The following is a 13,125-nucleotide window of genomic DNA, read 5'->3' on the forward strand; positions in this document are numbered from 1 at the left end:
AAAGGGCAGATCGATTACACCAAACTTTAATAAATATGTATAATCCAACCAGTTTTCGAAGGACAATATTTTAGTATGTTCGTTTATAACAAATAATTTAAAATATTTAAACTGTCAACGTTTTCTAGCAATTATTTCTAATATGTAAATGAGATTTAATGTATGTTTCCTTCATATGTTTATGTCTTGAACTACTAAATGTGGAAATTTTAATTGAATTTCATAAACATATGCATGTTGTTAGAAAGTGTCTACAATTAGAAAATACCTATAAAGTTTAAATTCGTACAATGAACATCATAATTTCATTACGAGTATTTTCATTTTATAATTTTTATTCTCATATTCGTTTATACATATTTTAATATTGTCCTTTAATTTTAGGTAAATCGATTCCAACAATAACAAATGTTATATATTTGTAAACAATTTTTTTTTTGTTTTTTAGGCAGGATGGTGTGTGTCTGTCTCATAACAGGACTTTGTATCCTGTATGCCTTATGGGACCTCAACTACTTCCTCAGGTTCATCTTCACTCTTGGATTAGGAAGAATTTTCAGCAAGAAAAGCGGGATCAGAGAAGACTACTATTTATGGTAAGATATAGATAAATAATGTAATTTACCTTGGGGTAGGTTTGTGAGCTGAGTTAAACTCGAATTCGAATCAGGGAAGAATAGTGATATCACTACTGCATGAACTCATAACCCTGTCTAAAACTAAAAACTTGTTCTTTGCCGTTCTTGGTTTTTTTTTTTTTGTTTGCAATTATCTCCAAAAATATACATTTTAACGAAAATCATGTAATGAACAGAATTATATCAATTATAATCTAAATAAATCGGTGTTTTATAAAGTGTCCTAGGAACAATATTAAGCTAGATATGAAAATGCGATTTTTATTTCGTTCAATATTTAATTGTGGGGGTTGTATAGTGATCAAAATAAGCTATAAAATGTGTACTGTTTAGGGTCTGTTTTTTTTTCATTTAAATCAAATAGTTTTATGAGTGCCATTTCCAACAAAATTAAAATTAATCGTTGTTCATCTTGAATTAACTTGGTCCAAAGAATTCCAAAATATCATGCAACTAAGTGATAATATATATCGAATTATTATTAAGAAAAATGTAATTTAGATATTATTACTAAAAACAATTATTTATTAATTATTTTGAGCGAAAAAATCATTTATTTATACATTTACACCTACAGGTATGACTAAAAATATTGGATAACCCTTGGCATTAATTGTAGTGTATATTTCTAAAATACTATTTTATTGAACATATTTCAATATTTGTTTGTTTGATGGTTTTACGTGGCTGATTTGAATTTTACAGTATAATTGAAGAGTTCAGTGTGGGTCCTGAGGCTCATCATTTATTTAGAGCAGTTCTACATTAAAAATCACCCATATGTATATACATACTTAAAAAATGTATTGTGAAAAACATAATAATTTTTAACTAATTGGTAAATATCAGTACAGGTTATTAAAAAAATGGAACTTTTGAATTTTAGACATGGGTACAGGACAACGTCTGTCGGGTCATCTCTAGTATATATATAAAAAATCAAAAAAGATAGGAAGTAAAAATAGATCAAAGCACACTATGAATAGTTTTGTAAATATATCCTTACAAAAAAGTGGCTTACGTTTCTTACGTTACGTACGCAAATCATACGTTTTCTGTTTAGTATATAATTTCATAAAAAACCCGTCAAGCCGTTTCGGCAAAAATTATAATTTTTTGCACAAAATTTATTCTCTTAGGTCGTCATAACTTATATGATTTTTTCTTAAACAAGTTTAAGTATGCATTCAAGATGTAAATTATTATATTCTATGCAAAATATCATATAGTGATGGTGAAAGTCAGAGACATGCAACTCTTTCTTACCTCAACTGTGGAAAAATATGATAAATGGTCACTTGAATATAATTAAAATCCCAAGACTTTCACCATATGAAATTTCAAGTGGGTAAAAATTCAAACATATATAATAAATTATACTAGAAAATATTTATTAACTTCCCGAAGGGTAAGTTATTGTAATCGTCCAAAAATCGAAATTGAATTTTTTTACATTTCTTCACGTTTTGAAGGTTTCTGAACATTTTGGCATACCTCAGAAAAAATGGATGTGTGTGTGTGTATGTATGTCTGGATACAATTTTCCAGTCACGTTTTCGGGCGCACGGATCCATCGATTTGAATGGTTTAAAAAACATTCGATCCCTATTGATAGGAAAATGTTCTGATTAGTTTTTGGCATAGGCAGTTCCAGCCGTTACGGAGATACGGAGCAAAGAGAGTGCAGAAAATACAAATCGAGTTTTTGAGAGAACGGAGTATCGGATTTGAATCATCTAAAAAACACGCAATTAATAATGATTGGGAGAAGTGGTTATTAGTTTTTCGCAAAGGCAGGCCCAGCCATTTCGAAGATACAGATCTAAATGTGCAAAAAATGGCAGTTTTTGAGTGAACTAAGCGTTCGATTTGAATGATCTAAAAAACTTTCTGCTTGTATTAATAAAACAATTGCTTTTGAGGATAAAAAATTATTACATCTTTTTTTATTTTTGTAATTTTGGATTAAAAATTCAAAAAATTACCCAGGCTAAGCACAGTCTAAGCGCCACTCTGGTACAAATATTTATCCAAGTGCGTTTAGACTGTTTACGTACGGATCGCTTTTCCAATTTTGCGAAAACTATCGAAATATGTGAAAATGCCGCCAAGCTAAGCACAGTATAAGTGAAAATGTCGCACAGAATTATTTGCAAATGAGTTTATACTGTGACTATACGGGAGCACTCTTTCAATTTTGTGTAAATTAGGCAACTATTTTTTTTTAAATTGAATTCGAAATGAAATGACGATTGTTAATGTTCTGGAAATAAATTGATTTATGATTTACATTTGATTTGCTCAGATACAACAAGATAGAACAAATAATGAAAGTTACAGTATTTGTAATATTTGAAAACGTTTAAAATTTCTCGAATATTTCATTACGGTACGGAAAGTTCCATCAATTTGCCTTAAGGCACGATGCCATACACCACTAGTTTTATATTTGTAACTATGACACACATACAGTGTCGAAACGTACATAATAAATAGATAAATTAATAATTCGGTTGACACCTAAATTGGAATAGGTATGAGATGAGTATGAGTGGGTGTGAGCAAAAATAGGATTTTTAAATATTTTTTTTATTTTTGTATTTATTATTTTTAGGTCTATGTACCACCCACGATGTCGACATCTTCCTGCGCCATATGAACAACGCTCGGTACCTCCGAGAATTAGATTTCGCGAGGTTCCACTATTACGACAGATCGGGTATCTACGCCGCCATTCGCCAAAGGGGCGGCGGAGCCCTTCAGGGAGCCTCCAGTGTCAGATATAGGCGCACCATACCGATATTCACGATGTACAAAGTCGAAACACAGGTTAATGAAACATTGAAAAACAATAGTTTATTAACTAAATATTAACTTCCCGAAGAAGTTTATGTTTTCATAAAAAATCCGATTTGCTGATTTTTGTTTTCTCGACGTTTCAAGCCATTCTGAATCGAATGAGACCGAACTTGGAAAAAGTATGTGTGAACAGATTTGTTAGCTTAAATCAAAGTTTTCTCAAAACAGCTGGACCGATTTCAAAAATTTAAAAGCCATTCGATGTATCTCGATTGAGGTCTAGCGTTTATCAATTTTGCGCGACGATCAGCCAAGCCGTTTTCTTGTAAATAGCAGAAAAGTGAAAGAATTTTCGTCCACGTTTTAGCCCGCAATTTTGAATCGATTTAGAAAATTCAAAAAACCGTTCGAAAGATATTGGTTGGGAATCGACCTGATTAGTTTTTGGTAAAGATCGGCCGGGCCGTTTTCTTGTAATATAGTGTTAATTTTTTTTTCGAAGATTTTTATGAATTTTTTTTTTTTACGATATATACCATAGTCTTATAGATCATACTAAAATATTACGGCTCTACGACAAGTCGTTTAATTTTAAAAATCCGTCAAAATTTACAAAAGTTAGTGACGTTTTTTGGCGTTTGTCAAAATTAACCCTTTCATCGACGTTTGCTCGAAAACGCCTGAACCGATTTCAGAAATTTAAAAGCCATTTGATGTATATCAATGAGGACTATCGTTTGTCAGTTTTGTGCGACGATCCGCCAAGCCGTTTCTTTGTAAATATTAGAAATGTGAAAAAAAAATTGCAAAAAATTTCAAAGTTTGCAAAAAATGATATTCAAAATTTGTGTCAAAAGCCTTTTTTCTCTTCTCTAGTTGCTTAAAAAAATGTTGCCACTAATTTAAATAATATCAAAGGTGCTCTGGGGCACTAATAAAAATGCCGCCTGCCCCATCACTGAAATTTTACTTGTCTCAATTTTTCTAAAATTAAAATAACTATATATGATTGCAAAAAAAAATTAAGAATCACGAAATATCACGTGTGGGAGGGAGGGGTTTAGAAAGATATCACGTGTATTTATTTTTTTCTGAATTTAAAAAAAATCCAAATATTTTAAAAAACATCAAAAATTTTCCTATTTTTTCCCGTAACTTAAGGTTTGATTGGGGAGGCGGGATAATTTTGAATATCGCCACGTATCACCAGGGGGAAGGGGGGTCTAAAAATCCTTAAAAAATCGATCACATGATTAATGGATGCTCCCTTACATACTATAATAATGTAACAAAATATACATAATTGTTCTAGCGAAAAGAATTATAAATTTTGCACCAAGGACTTTTTTCACAGGCACATTCGACGAACTTCTTAACTTTCCGTAGTATAAGTTATTTATAGCTAAAATAAAAAATATAGTTAGCGCAACAAAATCGAAAATATTTCTTTTATATAACTTCACGTTTTAAAGGTTTCTAAACATTTGTTCTTCACTTTCTAAATTTTGTCGCCCTGGGCACTAGCCCCAACTGCCCCTACTGTAAGTCCAGCACTATGTACATGGTAAAAATGTTATCGTGTAGTTAAAAATTTCATCTTAATATCTAAATCTCAATTTCGGTTGATTAAAGCAATTATTACACATTTCGTGAAGTTCATGCAACTTGCCTCAAGGAAAAATGCCACTTTTATTTATCCACACAATTATTTATTATTGATCTTCTCCTTTAGCTCATCTACTGGGACGAGAAAGCCATCTACATCCGCCAGCGTTTCATAACCATCAGCGATGGTTTTGTACGAGCTGAAGCCTTGAGCAAACAGAACGTAGTCGGTGTAAGTCCTTTGCAATTGATGAAGGAGGTTCCTGGAGGTGCCGACTCTCCTCCAGAACCATCAGAAGATCTTAAACTTTGGCTGCAATCTATCGAAGCCAGCAGTGCTGCTTTGAGGAAAAAAGACTAAGAGGGAGTAGATAGATAGACTGATTTAAGATGATGAAATTTTATACTGTTTTGTTTTTAAGGGGCACAACTAGTGTAACCGCCTGAAAAAAAAGTGATTTTTGGGAATTTATATTATAAAAACTACTTTATCAATCATTTCAAAATTATAGGAATATATTTATACATGTTTCAAGAATACATAGTAAAATTTTTGAAGAAAAAAATTAAATATTTTTTAAGTTATCGTCGATCTCCAACGGCGCGACAAAAAAAAGGCCCTTCACTGCTGCAGTGATTCCAGCCTTCTACGTGGATGAAATTTAAAAAAAAAATACTCGTTCAACTAGATAATATTGTCTGTAAAATGAACTACGATAAAGAAAAAAATAAAAAATTGACAAAATGACGGCGTTTTTTAGAAAAAAGTCGAATTTTACCCAAAATTTTGGTCGTTTTTGGACTGCCAAAATTCGATTTTTGATCCGATCAAAAAATCGATAGTTCATTTTACTGAGAACTATATATAGAACATGTAAAAAAAATGATAGTGATCGGATCATTTGTTTTTGAGTAATCGCTGCAGCAAATTCAGAAAATGCTGTTTCGAGAAAAACGCGTTTAAAGATAAAATGATTGTTATACTATAGTTATACACTCTTTAAATGGCTGTGACTCAAAAACTATTTAAGATATCGATTTAAATTTTTGGTATGTTATTTTTAAAGGTATAACCTATCGAAATATGGAAAAATTGAAAATTCGATTTTTTGAAAATTTCACACTAGTTGTGCCCCTTAAAGATCTGATGGCTTTGTAAAACAATTTTTTGATCTGATAACGTACTTGCCCATTATTGCAACATCACAAATTGACTAAAGCTTTGTTATGGTAAGTCAGAAAGGAACACATTTACCATCATAGTTTATTTATTATAACAAGGTTTTGGATCATTTGTTTTCTCGACAAATTATAACTTTTTATAATGCCATCAACCTATTGCAGAAAAACAGAAATAGTTTTTGTCTTCAAAGTTTTTCAATAAAATAAACCAGAAATTATAATTACCATTATTTGGTTATAGTTGAGCTGATATAATTTGATCTCAAAATTTATCTGATCGTTCATCTCTAAATATTCAGAAATTTGCTGCCTTCGGCAATCAAGAGCTTTAATAGATAAAAGAACAAATTAGCATAAATTACTATAACTTACCCTACGGGAAGTTAATAAAATAAACAATTATTTGTTGATCATGTGGTCAATTAAATTTATTGAAATTAAATCATAAAAAGTCAGAAAGGAACAATCTACCAACAATTTTATCAATTTGTGATTTAGTTTCAATAAGTTAACATATGGTTTACAAAATATTTAATTAATGAAGCCGATTATATGCTGTTAGTTTCAAAAGTTTCTTTTAATTTAGCTGATTTTTTACAGCAACTTTTTAAAAATTTAGCAATTTTTCTAAAACTATGTATATATATATATATATATATATATATATATATATATTGATATATCAAGCACAAATTTATTGGATCTAATTTATAAATTATCAGAAAGGAACCCTGTAACACCAGATTTAATTAAAATATAAATTAGATTTATTAGATTTGTCTTGATGAAATTTTTGGGGCAATTCCGCCGTAACAGAGTTTATAAAACAGCGTTGTCATGGCAACGCTTTCTTATGCTATATAACAGAATCTTCAATGATGCAGTTATCATAACATTCTCCTTTGCTTTGTTTATATATAAAATACGCCTAATCGCATAGCAAATAGCTATAGTCATAATTTTCACTACCAAAAACAAATTGTCATGACAACGCTATTTTATGAGCTCTGTTACAGCAGAATTGCCCCATTAATAACAAAATAAATTTAAAGGAAATCCATCAGCAAATGAAAAACAATCTTTACTTATCAGCTTGTCTGTCGTCTGATTAAACTGTAGACTGATTCATTGGTTTTTCTGATGCATCTACAGTCTAATTTATCCATAGTCTGTACTATTAACAGTTGGATTCATCTACAGTCTATTTAGTATATAGTTTGATCCATCTGTAGTCTGGTCCATGTGGTCCATCTGCAACCTGATCTATTGGCATTTTAAATTATATGTAGTTTGGTTCATCTGCAATCTGGTCTATCTAATGTCTGATCCATCTGCTGTCTAGTCCTTCTGCAGTTTGTGTGATTCCTTTGAAGTCTAGTTCATCTGCAGTCGGATCCATTTGTTTTCCCATATATAATCAATCTGATCCACCTATAGTCTGATCCATACGTAGACTGACCCTTCTACATTTTGGTTTACCTTAGACTGCTCCATTTGTAGTATGATACATCAGCATAATGTTTAACGAGTCTTTTCCATCAAATTGATCAAAATCTATTTATTGAATCCAAAATAGTTCGTTGTCTATCAAAATAGTATCAATTATACTTATTCTAACTACAACGAAGCTTGTATAATCTATTGAAGAACTTTGAAGACATTTCTTTATTACATTAGATTTAGACTGTTATACCTATAATTATTTGGGAATTTGGTATATATAATTTAGGTCGAACAAAATATTCACAATTTTCATTGTTTTAATAATAATGACTTGCCAAGGAATGTTAAGTGAAATCATATGTTGCTATATGCAAAAATATGAGTCGATAGAAATAATAATTAATTTAATTTTAGGATAAGAAAACTCTTCTATCCTAACTACTATAATTCAATGAAATTCGCTAGAAATGAAATAATTTGATACATACCTAATGCAACTCAAATTATCCAACTTTATTTTATTTTTAATTATAATATATGTATATATATATATATATATATATATATATATATTTGCTGTTACACCATTTGGGACTGTGAGATTCTAAATTATTTATTATGTTATTAAAAATATTTGTTATTTTTAATATTTGTTAATGTATTTTTAAATATCGTAATTGGTACTCCTTATTGAGATTTGAACTAATGTTACTTATTGATATATTTATGGTGTTTTGTACTTAATTGTAACAAAATTGGTTATAAATATATGTGAACAGAAAAAAAGATGATAGTGAAATAATTATCTTAACATCCATACAATGCATTTGCATTCCAACAGACATTTACTCTCATTTTGTTCAGGAGACATCAAATCTGTGAACCTTTTATTTATGTGCCCACGTTTTAGTGCACAACGTTATAACAGAGTGCTTAGTACCAATTCTAACATTAAATTTTTTGTTATGTATTAACTAGTTGTAAGTGGTATTTTGCCTTTTGGAGAGTACGAACAAAATAAATTCAGAATAATAAATGATCTGTACTCTTTAGAAACAAGTTAACGGAAAAGGTAGTTTTTTCTTCAATATTCTGCATTCTAAGGTTTCTATTTTTGCCAAATGACCTAACGGCCAAATAAATTAAAAAAAAAAGTTTCTGTTATCTATGTCCTTAAGGTACGATATAGTTCGGTAAAAATCCGCAAAATGGCAAGACGCAGTCTGTTGTCAGTGTGTATTTAACGAAATTTTTGTTCAACTGTCAAATGCTTTGTGCAATTTTTGAACATTAATACGTTAAAAACTACTATTTTAGTGAAAATATAATTTTGTGCTACTTACATAATATTTATTTATGAAAATAAAAGGTCCGTCAGATAACTTTTTTTTTGAAAACGCTATATATAAACTACTGAATATTTTCTCAATCTAAATCTTTTCTATTTGAGAGTGCAATCCTTGTGGTTAATAATCGAAAATAATTTCATTGAAATGGCTGTCTAACTTTTAAATGGCTGTCAAAAAATTCTAAATTGCTACGAATAAAAAAAAGTTATATGGCAGACCCTTTATTGACCGATTCTCAGTCACCTCAGTTGTGAAATTTGCCTACCAGAGGGCAGTTTTACACAATATCGATATATCGATACAATTGGTTTGTTTATTAACCGAAATTCCTATCTTTGCGAGGTTTATGGTCTATGCTAGTTGTAATTATAGCAATTTTTCGACTGGCGCGGCCAGTTTGTTCTTGCATTTGGTAGTGATTACATCGGCGCGGTCGTCCCGGGCGCCAGAGCATCCGGGACGTCGTCGTCGCGTGTTGATGCCGAAGAAAACATGACAGTTTTGTGCTAGTGAAATTAACGCTTGTTTTTGGAACCTTCAGGTGAAAAGTGAGTATTGTATTGTTTTTGTTAGTTTTCATAGTTTACAAAGTAATATTATAATTTTAACAAAGTATAATTATAATTATACGTAATATTATATAATTATATACGTGTGGCGTACCCAGTCACATTTTGCTGTGGTTATTATTAAAGTTCTCTGAATATATTTGATTCAATCTTTATTATGTTGATATCTTTATGAATGCTTCAGTTGATTACATAACTACGTGTATTGGCAACATTATCACGCAAATGTATGAATTTCCAAATTATTCCACATTTCAAATTAGATTTTGTATTACTGTCACTATTTTTAACTTCTCATAGGGTGGGGCCGATAAACTAAAATGAACATTTTTGCATTTCTTCGCGTTTTGAAGGTTTCTGAAAATTTTGTCATACCTCAGAAAAAATGGATGTGTGTGTGTGTGTTTTGTGTGTCGGCATTTTTTGTCCACGTTATCAAGCGCACGGATCAACCGATTTGAGTGGTTCAAAAAATATTCTATTCCGATTGATAGGGAGATGTATCGATTAGTTTTTGGCAAAGGCAGATCCAACCGTTTTGGAGATAGGGAGTAAAAGAGCGCAGAAAATAGGAAGCGAGTTTTTGAGAGAACGGAGCATCCGATTTGAATTATCTAAAATACATTCAATTTGTAATGATTGGTAGAAGATGTGATTAGTTTTTGGCAAAGGCAGGTCCAGTCGTTTCGGAGATACAGAGCAAAATGTGTAAAAAATAGTAGTTTTTGAGAGAACTAAGCGTTCGATTTCACAGATTCCGATTTCGATTTCAACGATTCAAAGAACTTTCTGCTTGTGTTAACGAAACAAAAGTTTTTGTTTTTTGTTTTTTTTTAATAATTCAGATTTCAATTTTAATTTTGGTAAAGTTCTAAAGCTCACTTATATACTTTTAGTGAACAATTTTAACTTTGTAATTCGGTTTATATATAATTCTTATAAATATTAGACGCAATTACAGTATTTATAATAATCTATTGAAAACATTTAATATTCCTTAAACATTTTGATACGGTTTGGAAAGTTCCAGCAATTTACCTTAAGGCACGATGCCATACACTACTAGTTTCTTTTTTGAATTTCTATAAATATTTTTTTTTAATATTAAAAATAATTCGGATTTCAATTTTAAAGTTCTAAAAATCACTAATTTACTTCAAATAAATAATTTTAACTGTGCTATTCAGTTTATATAATTCTTATAAATATTAGACAATGACCTTCATTTTAAACTCGATTGTTTTTTATTTTTTTTTTATTTGATATAATTCATTCATACTGTATCTCAGTCAGACAATTGTTCTGGTATGAGAGATCACAGCAATTATAACAAAAATAAAATCTAAATTTTATGTAACAGGCTTACATTAAGACATCTATATATTTTTACTTATTACTATATTATACACACATATATACACAGAACGCTTATACATACTTATACTTAATTGTAATTAATATTTTTACAAAACAGAAGTAATATAGTATTTAAAATAGGGATTTTAACTCATTTATTTCATTTATCTCTTATGTAATTTAATTTTGAAACTGTTTAGGTCCGTCATTGTCTTTAGTTTGTCCGGTAGTTTATTGTAAAGGCTGCTTGCACTTCTCAGAGGACTTGCAAGTTCTTTACTAGAGTTTGTTTATTCACTTATCATGTAAACTTATATCAGTATTTGAAAAAATAATCTATTTGAAAACATTTAATATTCCTCGAATATTTACTGTACTGGAATATTACGATACTGGAAGTTCGAGCAATTTGTCTTAAGACACGATGTCATTCGCCACTAGTTCACATTTTTTATTGTTAATGTAATTTTCCGACAATTTGTTGTTTATAGTAACTGAGCACATGCGTTTTTCTAAACATCAACAAAACATATAATAAGCAAATATTTTTTTTTGCCTAAACCTAAACTTTTTCTTCGAAAGATTCAATACATATATCAATAACACGTTGTCAACCTCTGCAATAGTATCGGATTACTCCGAACAATGAGTGCATGTTTCTCACCGCAAAAAGGTACAACCGTATGTAATACAAGAACCGGTTTATACCGGTCGAGAAAAGAGAAATAAACATCAACAAAGGTAATAACACTCTTTGCATGTTTACACGTACTGACGAGGGCTTCTTCGGGTACTTCGAAAGGGACATGAGGTGCAGCCTCAATATGGGCCTTAGGGTGGTCCTTGATATGGATGTTGTTTTGCTCCAAGGAGCTCAAATGCTTCGAAATTGATAAAAAAATTCTCTGAAAGTTTTAGCTCTTTATATTAACTTTTAGATAGTCTGCACTTCAACCAAAGTTTCTATGGAAATAACATGAGTAAAATTTCATAATTTAGCGACAAGTGATTACAAATTTTGAGAATAATAAATTTGCTTATTTTTATCATAAATAAATAATTTGCAATAAAAAGTGACATATTTCATAAAATAAGTATTTACTTAGGAAGAAGAACCAAGAAACTTTGGTTGGAGTGTGGATTACGTTAGAGTTAATATTAAGAGATAAACTTTTTAGAGATTTTTTTTTATCAATTTGGAAGCTATTGAATCCCTAGGAGTAACAAAAATTGAAAACATCCACATTAAGGATCACCCCAATGGGCCTCAATAACATTATTAAAGAATGTGTTTTTTCCGTAATTAAAGAAAATAAATTCGACCCTTACTTGAAGTCGAACTGGTCGCGGTGTAATGGTTAGTCCCGGGTTTGATACCAACTTCGGCCATCTCGATATCAAGCAGTATGATATCAAATTTTCACTTTGGGTTATGAATTTTAAGTAAAAATCGACTTTCGTGGGCATTGCCCAAAAATATATACAATGGTATCTTGAAGCAATTTTTTCTATATAAATACATTGATTTGAGATTAAATCGTTTCAGCCTTGTGGTTTCTGTTAAGTTTTTTGAATATTAAAAATAATTTAATTTTTTAATATTAATCAAATTAATATTAAAAATTTCTGAAGGAGAAGTTTATGTTTTCGCGAAGTTTCAAGTCATTCTAAATCGAATAATACCAAATTTAAAAAAATAATGTGTGTGTATGTGTGTGAACAGATTTTTACCTTAAATCGACGTTTTCTAAAAAATGGCTAGACTGATTTCAAAAATGTAAAAGCCATTCGATGTATATCGATGAGGACTAGCGTTTCTCAGCATTGTGCGAGGATCGACCAAGCCGTTTCTTTGTAATTGGCAAAAAAGTGTAAAACTTGTCCACTTTTTAGCTCACAATACTAAATCGATTTTAAAAAATTAAAAACTGTTCATAAGACATTGGTTGGGAATGATACTAATTAATTTTAGGTGTAGATCGACGGAGCCATTTTTTTGTGTTGAAAAAAATATTTTGTCTATTTTTATGAAACTTTTTTTCGCGATAGATATAATATTATTTTTCATCATATTCTATACAATTCTTACATATATATTTCTTGTCCATTCATCATATATATACTATCTCTTCTTTATATCCTATAATCTTCAATTCAATTTGCTTTCTTCAATTTCATTCAATT

At 30.1% G+C, this 13,125-nt stretch overlaps 1 protein-coding gene across 1 annotated transcript; it reads left to right on the forward strand.

Annotated features, from left to right (window-relative positions):
- Nucleotides 1-450: 450 nt before the first annotated feature.
- Nucleotides 451-5,551, forward strand: LOC113364317 (protein THEM6-like). The gene is given in 4 exon segments (XM_026606805.1): nucleotides 451-575; nucleotides 577-596; nucleotides 3,253-3,467; nucleotides 5,170-5,551. Coding segments are annotated over 4 exon segments (591 nt in total). The 5' UTR covers nucleotides 451-453; the 3' UTR covers nucleotides 5,404-5,551.
- Nucleotides 5,552-13,125: the final 7,574 nt, after the last annotated feature.

This window comes from Ctenocephalides felis, unplaced genomic scaffold, assembly GCF_003426905.1.
Source record: "Ctenocephalides felis isolate EL2017-DRISC unplaced genomic scaffold, ASM342690v1 CF-g0.4_SCAFFOLD_00845, whole genome shotgun sequence".
Classification (NCBI taxonomy): Eukaryota; Metazoa; Arthropoda; class Insecta; order Siphonaptera; family Pulicidae; genus Ctenocephalides; species Ctenocephalides felis.